General features: G+C 36.1%; 1 protein-coding gene across 7 annotated transcripts in view; it reads left to right on the top strand.

The window, feature by feature from the left end:
* Positions 1-19,272, top strand: part of CEP112 (centrosomal protein 112) — a 171,584-nt gene that overhangs the window by 2,632 nt on the left and 149,680 nt on the right. For 4 of the 7 annotated variants that reach the window (XM_054221301.1, XM_054221308.1, XM_054221304.1 and 1 more), the window contains 5 exons: positions 454-620; positions 1,224-1,262; positions 7,360-7,456; positions 9,934-10,008; positions 19,173-19,220. In XM_054221301.1, the coding sequence (XP_054077276.1) occupies positions 454-620; positions 1,224-1,262; positions 7,360-7,456; positions 9,934-10,008; positions 19,173-19,220 (426 nt within the window). The remainder of the gene's footprint in view (positions 1-453; positions 621-1,223; positions 1,263-7,359; positions 7,457-9,933; positions 10,009-19,172; positions 19,221-19,272) is intronic. The other 3 variants (XM_054221303.1, XM_054221302.1, XM_054221305.1) reach the window with 3 other exon arrangements.

The raw sequence follows: 19,272 nt of genomic DNA, 5'->3' as shown, positions 1-19,272 counted from the left end.
GTTATGTTTTGTCTTAATCAGCAGATAGTTCTTGTGAAAGGAAAAATGTGCTTAAATGAGGTGACTGTAGTAGTCTGAGGTGACTATAGTAGTCTTTCTATGAAAGAAAAGATAACGGTATTTCACATAAGTGGTGTTAAGCTTGCAGTTTGTTTTCTGAAGACCTAAATATACTGTGTCAATCACTGGCATCAACTTTAGTGAGATAACAGTCCTAACTTATGCTAAAATTTCCCATAGTTAGAGAAGTAAAGTACTGGAAAACATTTACCTCATTTCCTGTTGTACTAATTTCCGTGGGTTGGGGAGGTAATATTTGTACATCTCATTGACTTCATTGGAAAAAGAGTTTTTATACTGCAGATATCCCTGCAAGAAATGACATTAACAGTGTAAAGTATATATTTATGTAAATATGTTCTAGTGTTGATTTTGCATTTATTTTAATTATAGTCAATTTATTTTGATGAACCAAATTCTACAAGAGTTCGGAGCAGTAGCCCAGACTGCTTACCTGACTGGGTAATGGGAGAACTAGGGAACGGTGAATCTAAGCATGAGGAATCATGGAAGGTATCTTCTAAAGAGGAATCATCTTCAGCAACACCACTTACGTATGGGTAAGATTTCTGTATTTATTTTATTTGGTATTTGATTTATACTTAATGGATGTTGGATTGGATAAGCTCTGTCTGTATGTTTGAATTTGTATGTATGAATTTATTACTCTCATGGACTCACTTGGATACAGCATTTGTACTTCATATACAGAAACTGTGGTAATAGCTACTAACTTAATGATAACTTTTGTACTTTTCTGTCATTACACTCCTCCATTACGTCTTCTTCTCTGGCTTCTGTAAGTCTTCTTTCATGTCTCATAGCTCTATTACCTTTTGTCTTGTTCTCCTTCCCTTTCAGTTACAGACACTTAGCACAGAAAATCAATAGGTCAAACCAATAGTTTGAGAAGTGTAGCAGCAACTGAAGAGAGGGCTTTGTAGTGATTTGTACTGGTGATAGCCATGGGGTACTCATGACTTGCATGAAGAGCCTGTTTGCTAATGAAGAAATAATAACTTTTTTGCGCCATTCTGGTCTCCATCTTAACACTCTATAGACTTGGTAACATCCTCTGTAGACTTCAAATGTAGATAATAGCTATTGTTCTGACGCTCTTAAATATCTGTCAAATAAGCTGGTACTCTGGTTATGTTTTTCAGACCTCAGATATTATGGTGGCAAAGCACGGTGGTCACAAGGCAAGAGGCAGAATTCATACAAAATTCATACAAAAACTGGGAGAGGGAAGCACAGACAAGTGTGGACAGGCAGTAAGGAAGAAGTGATGTGGTAAAAGGCTGTATAGATGCAGAAGAGTCTCGGGCCAAATTTTTCTTAAAATAGATCAAAACAGTTGCTGTCCCCTTGGAGTTCTTGTACAGTCCTATTTTCTGCATGCTGATGTATGGAAACTGGAAAGTGGTATTAAGTAATAAAGCCGAGGTGGATTAATCTTCACTATTTCTATACAGTTCAAAATAAAAGGAATGTACAGTAAGCAAGTGATAAAAATGTGGGGAGAGTAAACGTATAATATTTAAAAAAAAATAGTCCAAGGTCATAATGCTGAAAGGAGCTTTTATATAAAATAGTTTTTAATGGCTTTTTTCTATAGAGAATAGAAATATAAACCAGCATACAGATGGTAGATTTACAGGATGTTCTATCATTGTTGCTCACAGATGTTTTAGAGGGATCAGAATGGTGGCTTCCTGCAGCTAAGCAAGTTTTGCTCTTCTGTGACAAAGGAAGAAAAGTTAGATGCGCACAAAGAAAGAGGGATTTGATCCATCTTTTTGCGAGCATGTTAGTTCTTATTAAACACTTATCTGTTCGTCTTGTGTTTCGTCATGGCTTCTTCATGAAATAGCAAGATTTCTTCACATTTCCTGCAAGCTTCATGGATCTTGGATTACAGAAGGTCAGACCAGACCAGCTGTACTTGTTTAAACTCAGGAGGCTAAAAATCAGAGCTGGTGCCTGTGGGATACCCTGCCATGTTGTTTTGTTCTCCCGTGTGGGGAGAGTTGTTTGCAATGACTCCATCCTTGTCTGAACAATCCCTCTCCGAATTTGGTTTAAAATGTTTTGATTTATATCATGCTGTCTACTACAAATACATGTGCTTTGTTGGTGACTAGCATCCCCTGTGCCTAGATCCTGCATGTTTGTCATTAGGATAACGCAAAAAATCCAGTTTTGCTTATTTGCAGCAGAATTCTGAGTATGTAGCTGTACCTTGTTATGGCAATCCATCAGACAGTCTCTTTTTGTAGCTTTGCAAGAGCCAGTAAGATTAAGCTGCATCCTTAGTTCCAATCAGCTGGGTATAGAGTGGTTTACAAAGCAGGTAAAGGGATGAAATGTATCAGGTTATTAAGGCTTGTTTTCCTTTTGGCTTAGAAAAATGTTCCTGCAGTACTGAAAGTGTGCCAAGCTGGTCAGTGAACACTGTTGAAAATTATAGGCTTTTTCCTGTCCTATTATTTGCGAATTTTAGGTAAATTTTAGTTTAATCTGTGTTCTGCTCTTAAATGTTTACTTTCTTTCTAGTTTTTCTTATGCAGTGCAACTTTGCACTGATTATCAAGATCTGTGTTCCTTTTTTTTTTTTTTTAATGTGGTTGCATTTCAGTCATGGATGGAATTGCCTCTTGTTTGCTCATTTTGAAGTTTAGTTAATGTTTAAACTCTCTGAAATCCTTGGTGAAAAAAGCGCTCTTAGAGGAAGGGCATGAATATTATTCGAAACTCAGGCTCTGTGCAGGAGCTTTACTTCTATATGAAACTTCTGGTTTGGTTTCATTGTGTTATAAATATGCTCTCAGGTTTTGTTTCAGAAGTCTAATGCCTTTTTTATGTGTTCACTTATATTTTTCATAAGTGGCCATCATTAGCTGTGTGTTTTTTGTTTTTTTTTTTTGGTTTTTTTTTGGTTTTTTTTTGTTTTTTTAGGAACACTAATGTTTATGTTGTATATCACAGTGTCGAGTCTTGCATTTTAAAATTTTTCAGCTGTGGTTGGATAGATGACAGATAGGTACTCTTGCAAGTTACATCACGTTGATATTGAGTATCCTGAAACTTTTCCTCTTATGTATCCATTAACTACATGTAATTCTAATACTGATTTACAAAGTTGCTCTTAGGACTGATGCATCTCCTCTTTCCAAGTCCTACAGTGTTAAAAGTTAGGGATCTTCTGGTTGCGTACACTCAAGTGATCTGATATGAGCCTGTTGTTTTGATAGCAGACTTAAGGAACAAAGGTGGTGAACGGAGAAATTGTGAGCTGCGTTACCATATTACTGCTTTAGGCTCAGTGATACAAAGAACCATTAAGAAGAGCTGTCCAAATACCCTAAATTAAAAAAATTAGGTTTGACCTTATGAAAACAAGGAATATATTATGCTTTAGAAATGCTTTTTTGTGACTTCAGCTAAATCTGTGTTAGATAGCGTTGTGCCATGTCAAGGTACTCAGCATGGATCTGATCAGGTTGTCTTGGTTGCTTGGAGTAGCACCATCATGGTAAAGTATCGCTCTGGGTATTAGAAGAAATAAAGCAATATCAGCGCAACTCTCGACTATTAGGCCCAATCTAGCATATTGACATCTCTACAAGGCCATATTTGTGGCACAAAAATATACTTAATTCCTCTGAATTCCTTGTACTGTCAGTTGGGGAGTTATTTGAGTGTGATGTGGCAGCATACTCCTCCCTCTGCATCCAACTGGTGCTTGTCCCTGTTTGAGGAAGGCTGAGGTACAGTTCTGCCTACTCCCTCCCTTGTATTCTTTGCCATTTTTTCCTCTCTTGGTTACCTGAATTATAGTAGAATATTGGAAATCTGACCCCATTTCCCATTCAGTGTCTGAACCTAAGATTTAGCTTGGTCTGGCAAAGTTCCCTAAAACGTGGGTGGGGTAGTGAAGCTTTATTTAATTCATTTTTTTGTCCTGTGAGACTGTAGCAATGCCTACATTGGTGATCAACAGATGGCTCCCAAGGCTCTGGTGAGTTCTCTGGAGTCCCGTATTGCATATTATCTCATGCCAAGAGAAGCAAGTAAATGTGATGGAATAAGTTACTGGTTTAATGAAATCTGGAAGTGAAACTTAGCTGTATGGGCACGGCTCTGCTAATGGGGACTCATACCAAGAATAGAGTTGTGTCTAAGGAAATATGAATTTATATGTTGGCAATTAGAAGTTTTGATAGCTCTGAAGATTGCAAAAATAAATCTTCATAGCAGTGTGAAACTTCTGTTAATTGTGTGAGTTACGCAGGAAGACATACTGATGGTAAATGTTCGGCTGTTATGCTTTGTAGAAATAGCTTATTTAATACTTATTTACATGTGTCGTTAGCTATACTCAACATATAGATCCTGTCTTTCTTTGTATTTACATTTTTGAATAAGCTGTCAGTGCAAGTAAAGATGTAAAGTATTAAAAAATTTCTGAAATCTGCAGTTTGTAGAGAGCGCCAGCAGATGGTGATCTTGTTACATTATACTTCTCCCTCTCCTCAGAACGTGCATTAGGAAACCTGCACCCATAGGCATGCAATATGTGTAGTTGGATGAAAATTTTGCATTCCAACCGTGACTCAATGCTTACAGATAGACTACAACGTTTTCTCAGGGTAAAATAGATAATATCGGTGAGAAATGTTTGAATATTTTTTGATGTTTATTTATCTCAAGATTCATTCCTTTAAAAGAAGCAAACAAATGGGGAAGTCTTTTTCACAGTTATTTTTATCTTGCAATACACATACTTCTATGTATGAAGATTTTGGCTTTTCTATAAGTTGTTTGGCTAAATAAAAAGTGGATAGATAAACCTTACTTGCAAACTAGGGTGTAAATGATTAAGACCAAGCCAACTGGTGCTCAAAAGGTGCATCTTTTATTTTAAAACGTAAAAGAATTGGTTTTAGGAATGTATAGTTTGGTTTGAACAGAAACCCGGTCTTTCTGACCCCGTAGGAAAATTCTACTCTATGTTTATAGATTATGATGCCTGAAAAACGTTCTTGAAGATTAGTGTGTAGCTGTGCTGCACCAGAAGGAACCAGTGAGTTTCCCTTACTTTGTTCCTAATAGGAAATTATTTACTAATGTCCTTTATTAGCAGCAAATTGCTTCCTTCTCCCATGCTAACTCACTATTTTGGCTGAAGCAGGAGGTCACAGGGCTGGCATCAAGACTGTGACCATTCTCCACTCACCTGCCATGGGAGGAAAAAGAAATAATCTTGTGATTTCTGGAGCCTGACTTATATTAGCAGAAGGCTGGAAAAGGGCGTGAATGGGTAGCATATGCTTGATATGAGCAAAATTGTGGTCCATCCTTAACAGTCTTTTCAAATTCTATTTGTAGGATCAAGTAAAGCAACTTCATTTTCAGTTTCTCTTCAAAATAGCAAAGGTAGAACTATGAATATATCTAGACTTTTTTTCCCCATTTTGTCAATTTAAAAATATTACTGGTAACTTGGGTTTGAAAATTTATTGATATTCCTTAATATCTTAAGGAAAGGGGCATGAATTCTGTTTTCTCTCGCTTTAAACAGTGGGAACTTTATTGAGATGTTAGGTAACCTAAGTATTGTTCAGAAAAGAAGCCTGATAAAAGTGCAGATTTACTGACAGGCAAAGATTTGTCTCTTTTTAATGAAAGATAATAATGAAAGTGTCAAATGAAATCTTGGTAAGAAATGTGTGATTTGGAATGTAGAGACACTCATTGTACTATTATATTTCTTTTGATCTTTTTTACCTCTAAGACTTTGCTTATCTAAACTATTTACTGCTTTGTAATTGTTATTTTGTGTCCATGTGTGTTGTTGGTATTTATTGGGGCTGGAAGGGAAGGTATGCTCCCAGTTGTTATTTTTCACTGTTCCCTGCTGTTTTGGTGAAAGCTGGGGCGGTGTGCTTCATGAAAACTTTCTCTGTGTTTGCCTTCCTAGAAGTGACTAGTTTACATTGTACATCCAACAGTTGTCTTTCTGCTCATAAACACTTAATTTGTCTCAGTGTCTTTTTGGCATAACCTCCTGTCTAATTTGCTGCCGGATGGAAAGAATGAGAAGTATTTTAATGGTCTGACTTGATTTTAATAGAATATAGCTAGTCATAGGAAGGTGAATGGACTAATAAGAGCTTTTAGTTACTTTAATATGTGTGGATTTGACATTGGAGTATATACTGAAGGGTGTTTCGCCACTGTTTTGGATCTCTTGCTGTTTCAACCTATCTAATAAACTTTTATAATTTTTATTTTATTTTATTTTGTTCCAGGCTATTCTTTTCTTTCACTGCTTTGCAGTTGAGAAAGGTCTGTTGACCAGGTGCATCAGTGACAGTTATCTTCACCGATCTGCTACTCTTAATTTCCTTTTGTTCAAATGCTTTATATATGACAAAAGGTTGTCCAAAAAAAAATCCCTGTCCACTTTTTTTCTCTACTGGGCAGAGTACTTGTTCGTGCTGTACTTGTATCCTGTCTTAGTCACACAATCATTTATGTTGGAAAAGACCTTCAAGATACTTCGAGTCCAACAGTCTTGTGGGCCTTTCTTTACCATCCCCCCATATATATCACTTTGGTCCATAAAACAGAGCAGAAATGAAATGCAACTAATACAGTCTTTATGACTTGTTTCTTTGACATGTTACTCTCCACCCTGGCCTTTCTGTTATGCTTTTCTATTGAGCTGTGTGTGTAGTTCTTGCCTTTGTCTTAACGTTTGTATGTTATATGAAGATACACCTTTAGCTAACCTCGTATTTTTTCGGTCTTCCCAAAGTCTTCTCCCCTATGGTGTTGCCAACCATCACCTTCATTCCTTTTTCTTCGCTGAGTTGCTGGACTTTATCCTATGCTGTCTCATATGTTGAGCAATTTTGTTTCAAAAAAGGTCTCATAGATCAGCCTTCTCAGTTAACTTAGATTTATTCTAAAATCTGTGGGGATATGTTAGGTCACGTAGCAACTGAGAAATGCGAAGAACGCCTTTTAATATATTTCTGGTGTATTTGTTGGTGTGGGGTTTTTTGGTTGTTGTTTTTTTAATTGAATGCTTAAGGCTTTTGTTTGCCTTTAACATGCTTTTAATAAGAAATTTTTCTTTTTTTATTCTACTATTTTTGATCCTTACATCTTGACAATTATTTTCTCTTGTATATTTTAAAAGATTTTGTTTTAAGATTAACATCCTTTGTGTGCCACAAGTTGTTGAAAATGAATTCTTCTCTTTCTGCTTACTCTTTTTGTTAATAACAGGGAAAGATTCAAGTACAGTGAGAAGCCAGCATCAAGATCACATTCTATGAGTCCTCCTCACCGGACGGGTGAAGATAACCTAGCCACACCACTGTCTGTAAGATGCTTCTCCTTTTTGTCATAAAACTTACTCTAGTTTCAATGAATTGTTTTTGTATATCCCTGTAAAGCTGTTATTTCTAATTGCGTGAGTCATGATCCCTGCGTACAAGTGCAGACATTTGGGAAGGAGTGATAGGAAGGACTAAAGCTCATGAAAATCTGCCCTCTGCAAGTGCAGGGGAAAAGAATTTATTGTAGGATGCTCTCAATTCAGCCTAATGGTTGACCTCTGTTTAGTGTAGTATGTTTAATGTCTGCTGCATTGCTTTCCCTAGGCTTGGCAAACTGACTGTATTGACATCATCTTGTATTTTGCAATAGTAGATTAAAGAAAGCTGCATAGATCTCTCTGGCTCTGTTTAATGATGGTTGACCTCTGGAAGAGTGAATTTTGGACAGTTTGTTTTATGAAGCTTTCCACAACTAGCGTTATGGCTGAGGGAAGGACACTAAACAGACTTTATGTAAAACCCTTTTAGTCCAAAATATTTAATGATATTGTATGTATTATTGCAAACATTTAAACTGAAAATTACCCCTGACAAATTTATGTTATACAACAAGTTTGCGGTTGTCCTTCATGAATGTGTTCTGTAGCCTTGTAGTGTCCAGTCTTTACTAGTAGAGAGGTCTCTCTCCTGTGGTTCCTTCACCATAGCCAGTGCATCGGTAATAGCTCTCATTCCTCCAGGAACCGCTGAATTTGCTGTATATACGTTGTCAGTCTGTCCGTGCTTATTTTTTGATTGTATCAGAGGAACAGTTTAGAAAGATTGCAGCTGGAAGTGGGCTGTTGACACCTGAGCAATTCACATGGACTGTTCTTACTCTTCTTTACTGGGCACAATTAAGAACTTATGAGGACATGAAGTGCTAGTGGGGTAAACTGGAAGCTTGATTTCTGGGGAAGTTTTGCATTCTGCTGTGCATTTGGAGTAGAGGACTGTCAAGGGGGATGCTTTATCATGGCAGGCTACAAATGATCTTGGGTGAAAATTGAATGCCTCTGCTCTAGACTCTGGTTGGCATGAATGTACTTATAATGTGTGTGTTGATTGTATATATACAAATGTAACTTTTTTAAAAATACCATAACTAAAAATAAAAACAGATGCTGGATTTACTAAATTTCTCCGTATTGGTTTCCTGTTTGTTTTACTTGACTTAAAGAAATATTTCTTATGGAACAGTTATTGTAAAGAAAAGGATTTCCTTCAGTTGAAATCTGGATTTGGGGCTTTAAAGTTTTTTGAGTTTATGTTGTTTTATTTTTTTGTTGGTTTGGCTTTTTTTTTTTTCTGTTCCTGGCTCTGCCACAGGCTTCCAGGGCAATGTTAGATAAATCACTGCACTTCATTGTTCTTCAGCTCCATATACTGGATTCTACTGTGATTACAGCTTTAAAAGGGCCTTTAAGTGAAATAATCCTCTCTTGCTCTGCCAAACAGTTTGATGAACATTTGGCTGGCTGGAACAAATAGTATCTTGTTCTGTTGTCAGTGACGCACAGATGTTCTGGCATAGTTCAGGCCCAGGTAGGGGAACAGGGAGTCTTTTAAGAAACATTAAGAACTGCCTCAACCAAGTGTTGATTAACTGAAGTCAAAGCTTCATTCACTGTATGCTCATAATGAATGAACAGATTTAAAGAAGAGGTGCTTGCATGCCAATACACAAACCTCTCGCTAACAAAACGTAATGAGACAAAGTAATTCATGCTTGTGTTCTGTTTTTTTTGAATAGTATTGTATCTCAGTTAAGGAAAATTTTCTGTACCAGCTCCCCTATTTGATACACTTAATACAATCAGTAGTTACTGTTGTCCTACAGGAATAACTTTCTTCTGAAAGACACAGCCTTGAGCAACAATAACTACGCTCCTTGCTGAATGTTGGAAATTCTTTTTGCAAGGAGGACCCCTAGCCTTGAGCTGGGCAGCAGCTACTCTGTCCTCTGCTTTTGCAGCTCTGTCCATTATAACTATCACTGCCTTGCTGTCGTTTCGTTTAAGGTTTGGTTTTTGTGTTTTGTGGTTGGTGGGTTTTTTTTGGTTTTTTTTTGTTTTTTTTCTTTAATTTGGGGTCTGATCAAGTGAGCTCTGAATTCTGGATTAGCCCCACAAATGTACTGTGGAGACGACTCATTTCTAGAATAAATATGTTGCCTGAAGAATATATTTGTTTGTTTGTTTAGTAAACTCGCCCTTTGTAAAGCAGGCTGTTGCTTTGGAAATAAGTGAAATAAAGAACATTAGAGTGAGTGAGGAGGCAGGCTAATTTATCCTCTGAATTCCTTTCTTAGCACAGTATCCTACAAATAGCTGAGCTATTTAGACTAAAGCTGTCAGAGGTATCGTGACGCTATTAGGAAGTGCAGTGTAGGCATGGCCAAGCCTAATGAGAAGCTTTTTTTATTTTAGGCTATGTATTTGCCAGCTCTTCTGATATTTTGTTTGACTTTTTTATGTTCCAGGACCACCATCATAAAAAAAACATTTCTTTGGATGACAGTGACCTTGAAGCACGTCTCAATAGTTGGAATCTTGGGGTAAAAAAACCAGAATATATTATTTATTTATTGACCTGAATTGAAAAGTCCTTAGCAATGGAGTCTGCATCTCTGAATTTAGTCAACAAAACTTTCTGTAGGAATCAGTCTTTTAGAAATGAAATGGTAAAGCTTGGAAAGGTTAATTGTGAATACATGCCATGTTGAGAAGAAAACATTAAAAACGCATCATTTTAAAACAATAATAATCTTACTGTATTTAATGTAGTTACTGATAAATCAAGCAAGATAATAATACCTGCTGGTCAAAACCAAATGTCTTGGGTAGAAATTCAAGCTATATATCGGTTTCTTGATAGCAGTATTTTGAAGTTATGCTTGTATAAATGAAAGAAGACTTTGGCTTTCTGTATTAGTATTTTTTTGTTTAAGGAATACAGAGTTTGACAGCCATTAATACAACTCAACAATTTATTTTCCAGACTTTGCTTCCTTTTGGAAGTGTTCAAGAGGCTTTTCAGTGTGTTTAACTTCTTTCCTATCCTTTTAATAATTAGAATCTTTAGACCAGCTCTATGGCTCTTCCTCATAGAAAGAATAGCATGTCTTTGCAAATTTACTTTGCTGAGGAAAGAATCTGCCTTTGTGGAAGCTTCTGCAGTACTTTGGCCTATGTCCTTGTGCAGCCGTGGCTTTAGAATGTGTTTGTGAATGCGGCACTTTTGCTACAATGCTGAGATTTGTCCTGACTGTGATATATCAAAACTAAGGTATCTGAAAGAGAATCTACTGTGGGGATGGAATAACGAGGAGTTCTTTCTCGCACAGCTCAACAACTTCATCACTAGTATTTATTGGATCTCAGCAAAAATGTAGAAGATATCTTCCCAAAGCTTTCCATGTTTACAACTAGGAGGACTTTAATCTGTATTGAATTTTTTTTTTAGACTCTAAACCACTGTTGAAAACACTTCTGTAAAATCAAATCTATTTTCAAACTATCATAGTTTCTTAGGATTTGAACATATCCTCTATATTTTTGTGCTGGTGTAGCACAAGAGGTAAATACAGTGAGGCAGTGAATATATTTTTGTAAGGACAGGTGAAAAAATTGCTAGCTAAGATCAATGCAAATCTGTGTTAATCTTTTCTGATGTTTGCATGAAAAAATTTAATATGCGGGGCTTGATTTATGTGTTGTCCCTGAGCAGTTAATCAAATATTTTGGACGTAGATGTATTAGATGAATTTAAATTTTATTTTAATATAAGGCTACTGTTACATAAGGCTTTATTCCCTTGGTTTTATTATTAGTCCATGATAATTCTAAGGTCCTAGTGAAGTTCCTTCTCTCTGTAGCTATATTTTGATGTATTTTTTCTGTTGTGTTCTGTCTCTTCTTATACCCTTTCCCCTGTACCGTCAAATCTTTAACCTATTTGATTAGGATTAATATAACCATTTAATTTTATTAAGATGAGCTTTTATTTCAATAAAGAGTTTTTTCTTTTTTTTTTTTTCTTTCACATTTTCTGCTTATTCTCACATGTTGAGAGCTCACTCAGTTGTATTTGGGAGAAGAGGGCAGCTGAAGTTAGGAGGGATAAGAGCTGGTTTCTAATGAACTACTTCAGCATTGTTTTTTCGAAAATAGTGTCACATATTTTCATGTTGTCAATTTACTCAGTTACCAAATAATCTTTATTCTTCTTACACTACTGTCAACCCAGAGGGATATGACAGCATTTAAAAATCTTGGCTATTACACTCAATGTTTTGCTAAGTTCTCTTCAGTAAAAACAAATGATAAAAGAGAATGTTAACTTTTTTGTACCCTCCTTGGTGCTTCTCTTGCTGTTTTGGTGCCTGTCACCATTCTAAATGCAAATTGCTTTCTTGCTTTACTTCTGAAAGAGAAGAAAGTCTTGACCTTGAAACAGTCCAGGAGCTGCCTGACTTCTTTCTCCAAACTGAAGGTGGAGATTAGTGAAAATAGTAGTCTGGGGGCATGGTATTGCTCCTTGGAGCTCCTTGTCTGAGTCATACAAAACCAATTTCTAGCACTTCTAGACTTGGACGAATAAGTGGGGAGAGTGGATCTCTGGGAAGCTTTTCAAAAGCAGTCAGCTCCAATTTGCGAAAGCGCTATGCAGGTGTCTGAAAGAAATGTGCAAGCAGTCACTTGCAGATTTTGGATATTTGGGTTGTATAAATACCTGGATTATATGAACAGATAGTTGTAATACCCTGAGCTTTTAAAGCTGCTTTAAGGGGGAAACTTGCTCATGGCCATTTTACAAATTGTTCCAATTGATGCTGACAAAGAATCTCTTTATATCCAGCATTTTTATATCAGTGTTGATCTGCCTGCTTGCTTATCTCTTTAATTTTATTTGTTTTTTATTTCTTTTTCTAATTGAAACTCCAGTTAGCAATCATGTTGTGTTGATAATGGATGGTTATTAAACTATGATGATCTTCCACTGATATGGAGCTCTCTTGGATAACAAATTGGCTACCGTGACACATAAATCAGTTTTTCAAGTCTCCTCTCCAGGGATGGTAATTAAACAAGTCACTAGTGAGAGACTTTGATTGCCTGATAAGACTTGTTGGGAGTTAACCTGACAAAAAGGATTTGAGGTTGTAAAAGAGAGGTCTGTAAGTGGTTGCTGTTGAACAGTGTTTCCCTGCTATGGATCACAGCCTCCAGTGGGTTCTTAAAGGGTCGGGAAGTTTTAAGTAGAGTTTCATACTTAAAGAAGACTATGTAATTCTAAAAAATGGAGGAAAAAAAAAAAGCTTACTAAATGATGACAGCACTTCAGAATCTGGAAGGTTTGAGTGCAAGATGTGACTGCTATTGTTTGTAAGCATTTACATTGCCATAGAAACATCTAGCTGTCTTTTTAATTGCCAGCCACCTTTGCAGAACACTTGAGAAACTTAATTTACAAGCCATCCCTCCTCAGATACGGAAGACCCTTGACCCAGAAGAATACTTCAGTAGTGGGGGAAAGTTAGGAAAGGAAATATAGAATGGCTTTCACTTTGAACTGCCTAATATAAAGAACAGTTGTTTTGAGAAAGCTTTTCAAAATTTCCTTGGTGTTTTTGTTTTGTTTTACTTGTGTCATGGAATAAATGGTGAATCAGGGTTGCTAGTCTGGTAAAGAATGTCTGCTTCTGTACATTTTTCTTGCAATGATGGGGACAGAACTGATGCTGGGAATTTCAGACAAGTCCTTATACAAGGATTTTTCTCAGTAAGAATCCTTGAAATTTTGGGAAGCTATTCTTATTTCAAGCAAGTCTATATGGAGAATATGCTTTAATTTAAGAATCTGCAAATATTTAGATAGGTCCTCTATGTAGAGGTGAGAAAAGCATAGCATCTTCCAGCTGCGAGTTGCTGCTAAGCCTTCACTCTTTCAGTATAGGCTTGGCTGGATTATGATGACCAATTATAAACTGTTAATTTATTTTTACCCTTATCTTTTGGGCTTCTCTTTGGTATATTCTAAATTCACTTTTCTTCAAAGGTCGTGTATTTTTAAGGTCACGTACGAAATGTATTTTCACTTCCTATGATATGCTTACATCAGTGGCTGAGATTTTATTATTATTATTATTAAGAGTATTGTGGAAAGTTTTGGGAAATAGTTCTGTGAATTCTCTACTAAGCAGAGGTCAAAGGTTAACAGACTGTAATAGGGAGGCTTTAGATATTTGTTATTAGCAGTAATAACATTTTCTACATGAGAAGTAAGACTATTGCATTACTTTGCTAATATTGTTGCTTCTCATGAGTAATAAAAGAATTTTTCTACTTGCCTTGTAGCATTCCTGATTGTCTCTGTCAAACATTTTATTCTTCAAGTTCTTTAGATTCTAGTCATGCATCGGTAAATGTTTTTTAAAAAAAAAAGTTGAGTTTTAATTGTGATAAATTTGCCTTTCATATGTGGAGTACTATGAGCTATTTTAAAATATATTATAAAAATGTGTTTTTCTTAGCCCTTACTGACTCTTACCTAAACTGATGTGGGGCTATCCTTTATTAAGTGTTCATGACTCGAAGTTGCATTTGCGGTGTAGAAAAGAAGAAATGCTTTTGTATTGCTGTTTGAAGGGAAAAGTCTCAGCGCCAGAGTTTAGACAAATGCAAGTAATTTTTGTAAATGTTACTCTGAACTTTCTTTGTCATTCTTTAGTGATTTTTAGAATATAATAAAACCCCCTCAGCTATCTTATTTTATGAACAGCTGTCAATAGACTTCTACAAGTTGTTGCAAATTTAGTACCCTTCGTAAATGGGACATCCTCACCTTCCCTTTAGTTATATCTCAAAAAATAATAAAATATTATGGAATATATGTAGTGTCAGGAAAAGAAGTTTGCTGGATAACAGAATTAAACTTGCATTTCGGTTTGTTGTTGTTTTTTCTCTTTCCCTCTTGTAGTTTTAAGCTTTTTAGATGGTAGTCAAACACAGTTTTTGGATAGAAGGTGTAAGTTATGTAAAGAAACAACAATGAATTAAAGCCCGCATATTCTTACCTGATCTGCCTATATGTATATTTTTCATGATACTTCTGATATGGTTTCATTTGTCACTGAATTGTAGCTAATTTTAGGTGTGACAAAGCAACTCTTTTAAACATCCCAGGAAATTCAGCACTTTATTTTAGGTGGAAAGCATACAAAGAGATCGTACCCTGGGGAAACAGCAAAGGGTTTTTTAATCAGGGAGAGCATAATTTTTCATCATTGGAATTCAGCCAGGACAAGAATTAACTCTTTAGCTTTTACCAGAAGTGATGTGGGATCTTCCATACAAAGAACCTGGACATTCAGGTCCTGCCCGGAAGAATTTATCATGGGAAATGTTATTGCCTAATAAAGGTTTAAGAGGACTTAGACCAAAGAAATTCCGCAGTCAGTGGCTTGCATTCCGTTCTCCTTTCTTGGAGAAATTCCATATAACACAGGGTTAAAGTAGATGCAAGCATAGAGAGTTCTTGGGTGGCTACAGCAACAGTCTATGTTATGCCTGTTTTGTGTACTTGGCTCACATCTGCCTGTGTCTTTCCAGTCTAGTTAAGCTCAACCGTTTCTGTACAAACCATTTGATTATCTTTTGTTTGGTTTCTTAGTCTGTCTGCTTACTATAAACATACCTACTGTATATGTTGTGGTGTTGGAGGGCAGCAACGCAGTAAAAACTTTCCCACAGTGAACTCCAAGTGGTGTTGTGACTTCAAAAAATAAATTCAACTTCCATGCTGACAAACAATCTTCATGTGCTTTAATGTCCTTCCACTAAGTCTGCAGAAGCAGCATTAAAGTGAACTTCCCTACAAATTATGATGTTAGATAAGAATGTCCTTACTCAAATTTCCTGAAGCGACTCAGCAGTTATTTCTGTAGGGAACATGCTGGCTGGCTGGGTTTGTTAGATTAAAGTAAGAACTTAGGGCAAGGTTCAGTTTAGTTGTTTACCATTTCAAAATCTTAAGTGTTCTTAACTCTTTCATGTGTGTTTTTTCCATCTTTGTTTTGAAAACAATCACATTTTGTCTTTGAAGAAGCTTAAGGGGGAATGTGTAACAAGCCTGCTGATCCAAATGTGATTTCTTTTTTTTTTAACTGAATCTTAATATATACAGCATACCTTTGGACTCTGGTACTGAACTGTAATAAGCTACAGTTCTGCATTGTTGAGCATGAGTGTACTTTGATAAACATCTTTCAAAGACCGAAAAGTGACTTCGGGAGGGGTGGAATGAAAGCAGAACGTTAACGTTGTCATTGCCGTGGTATTTACTGTGTCAAAAGAACAGAAGCTTTGGTATAAGTTTCTGGCCCATGACAGATCCAGAGCCTGTAGGCTGCTTTTAGCCTGAGGGGTGAAATGCAGTCGATGTCCTGAGGACGACTCTTGGGGAAGTACGGAGTGCTCACGCTTGGGCTTTTACTGCACTCCCCTTGCGTTTGGGGGAACCTGTTTCAGCTCGGTTTACTTCTGTCAGCACTTCACTATTGCTTGCATTGGTAGCTTTAAAATTGTATACTTTAGAAATGTTCAGTTTTGACCGCTTTATATAGAAATTAAAAATACTAAAGTTAAAAAATCATGGCTAATTTACCTCAAACTCAGTTCTGGAATCTGTGTCTTTATACAGATATCTGCCGTATGTTTTTCAACTTAAGAGAATTAAGTCTATTCTTATAAAGCAGATTATTTCTGTTAAGTAATGGGGATCTGATCATCCCAAGCCTTTAGAGGCTCCAAAGGTTTAGGAGGACTCAAGCACTAGAAGGTGACCGTGCCAGTCCTCGCAAATTGAAACCCGGTTTGTTGTCCGTTGGACCGCCTCATAGAACAGGAGAATCCAAAATCTTTTCTACAAAGAAATTCAAAATGCCATTTTTGTTAAGAAGTGGTATTTACAAATTAGAGTTCAATTCTAGTTCAAATAAAGATGTCTTTCATGATGACATTTATTTGGTTCATACTCTTAAAAAAGCATCTGATTTACTGTTCTTCTCATGGCAGTCCTTCAGTTTCATACATATGTATTTTGGTTTGTCTTTGACCTTTTGCTTATTATTTTTAAATTTGCATGTTTCTCATAAATACAAGCTTTTTTCTTTTTTGGGCATTCTTTATTGTGATACTCCCCCTTTAATGTGGTATAATTTTGAGAACAAGAAGTTTTGCAGAAGACCAGCATGAAAAGAATGAATGTTGAGACATTAAATGTTTACAGATCAGTTTAAGTGGATATAATCCACAACAAGTAACAAAGTGGGAACATTTAACTTCAAAGCACATATGGCTGCTGTTACAAAATCAAAAAATGCAAGACTTAGGCCATACAAAGTATTAGAGACACATTTTCCTTCTTTCTCATAAACAAGTGTGATATACCTTACCTTTTTATATTGGTTTTGAAATGAAGACTGTAAACAGCTTAATTTCATGGTCAGATAAAGTATTTGAATTAATTGTAGATATTTACAATAATTTTTAGCTTTAAAAAAGCACAAGTAAAGGGTGATTGTATGCATTTTGCATGGAGCGTGCGCTTTTGGAGAATAATTAAGCCTTTGAAATTTGGTTCTTTTGCCTTACCCTCCGCGGGACTCCCCCAGGTTCCGGTGAAGGGGTTTGGCGTTACCTGCTGCCCAGGTTTCTGGGGGGCCAGAGGAGGGGCTCTGTGCCGGTGATGCGCAGGTGTGTGGGATGGATGCGGAAGCAGGCGAAATGAGCTAGAAGGAAGAGTAGAATTCTAGTAAAATGGGGTAATTTTGGATAGAGAATACTATTGCAGCTGCAAATGTGTAGGACAAGAAAAATACTCCTAAATTTTCCAAAATTTCAGAATTCCTGAAGTTCAGAATTTCTGTACTTTTTAGTTCTGTCTCTCTTGATTTTTATTTATTTTCTTTTTCCCCACTGTTACCTACCTTCTGTGGTTAACGCCCCGTGATGTTCTCACTCCTGAATTCCTCTCCTCACCAATCTCCTCTTCTGGGTCCAAAATTATTAATTTTTTTTGCAGTAGGTGCATATAAGATTCCTTTTTTGGAATTATTCACTAACTCTACTCATGTTTCTTGAATGCCAATCATTGTGGCATATTAAAAAAAACCAAAACAAAACAACCAAAAACAAAACACCAAAAATTTTAGAAATAAAACCAACTCAGAAGCTTTACATGAAAGAAAATTTAACATATCTGTTTTAGTAAACTCATTGACAATAAAGAGAAATAGGTTATTTGTTAAATTATTGTTTTTATATACTTGCAGCTATGGTATTAAAATATGAAATAATACTATCCATTGAGATTGAATGTATGTGTTAAACCTGCTACTATCTACAACTATTTCTGAGTGAAATATGACAACTCTTCAACAGCATATAGAAAGCCTACATAACCTTTTAGGACAGGAAATGAATAATACTGTATCAAATTGAAATTTCAGAGGGATTAAGTCTCTTCTTCACCAATAAATTCAACACAAAAATATATTTAATAGTAGTGGAGAAAGTACAAGCATTTGATATATTTGCCATGCCTTATAGATCACTTTAATTTTTTTTTGGGGGGGGGGGGGGGGGGGTGGCGGGGAAGGAGTCTAAATATTGTAAGATGTGTATTGCAATTGCATTCGTATTCCAAATCTCACTGCCACATTTTACAAGATTATACCCTTGAAAGCTTTTCTTGGGTGTTAGGCATTCTCTGTGATGTGATGTTTGAGCCTCATCATCTGAGAAAATTAAGAAGATATAGTTGTCTGATAGAGGAAGTGGGTTGTGAACAATGTTTTGTATTCAGTTCTTAAAAATAGTGATTGAAAGAGCTGCTTTAATTATACAGTACTGTTAATGAATCATTTCCTTATGCTTTGTCTCTATGAGTTACATATGTGGATACAGTTTCGATGCACTCAACTCTAGTTTTTTTGAAACCACTAGATTAAAATCATTATAATCTCTAAATTTATTCTAGCTTTACGCTGATTTTAATGAAAGTTTATCCAATATAGTTAGAAATCTTCTGTATAAGCTATGTACTTAGCTGCCTAAAGTCTTTTAAAACATGCATTGATGGAATTTATACAACCGTAAAAGTTTGGGCGAAAACAAGGGCAATTTTTGATCCATTTGCATTAGGAAACACTAAAACTTTAAAACTTGCCGAGTAGGTCATGTCCAATAAAATGATCTCGTATGAAGATTCTCTATTTCTAGAACTTGTAAAAGATAGTGTTATGTTATTGGACCTTTAAGTTCTGCTGAGTGTTTTTCTTACGGATCATTGACATGTTGTAAAGGAGAAGGAATTACGCACAAGAAAACTAATTTGTTATTTCTAGGTTACAGCCATGGATCTAGAGACGGCATTGTTTTGATGATTTGCAGATAGAAAATCAAATTTTCTAGTGGAAAATAGTTCTTGAGCTGGTGTGTAAGTCTGAAGGCAGGCTTAAATCTGTTCTGTTGTGGTTCTTTTGAGCGATACAGTTGCCGTGTTAAGCGTACCCGTGCCGATAAGATTACCTCTCAAAGTACGCACCCAAAGTTGTCACTGCAAACTTTTTTGAATATTTAGAGATATTTCTTACTGTTTGTAAGAAATAATAAGACATTGCTGACATGATTACTTTTTCTCTAACTTGTTTTTCAGCTAGAAAATCCAAGATATTTGCGGGAAAAACCGATGCCAGTGTCTTTGGTAGGTATTTGTATGCCCTTGATATTTTATAAGGGCAAACAAACATGCTTAA

The sequence above is a fragment of the Rissa tridactyla genome, chromosome 15 (genome assembly GCF_028500815.1).
Source record: "Rissa tridactyla isolate bRisTri1 chromosome 15, bRisTri1.patW.cur.20221130, whole genome shotgun sequence".
Taxonomy (NCBI): Eukaryota; Metazoa; Chordata; class Aves; order Charadriiformes; family Laridae; genus Rissa; species Rissa tridactyla.
Note: the sequence above shows the minus strand (reverse complement) of the source record. Positions and strands in the feature narration are given on the sequence as shown.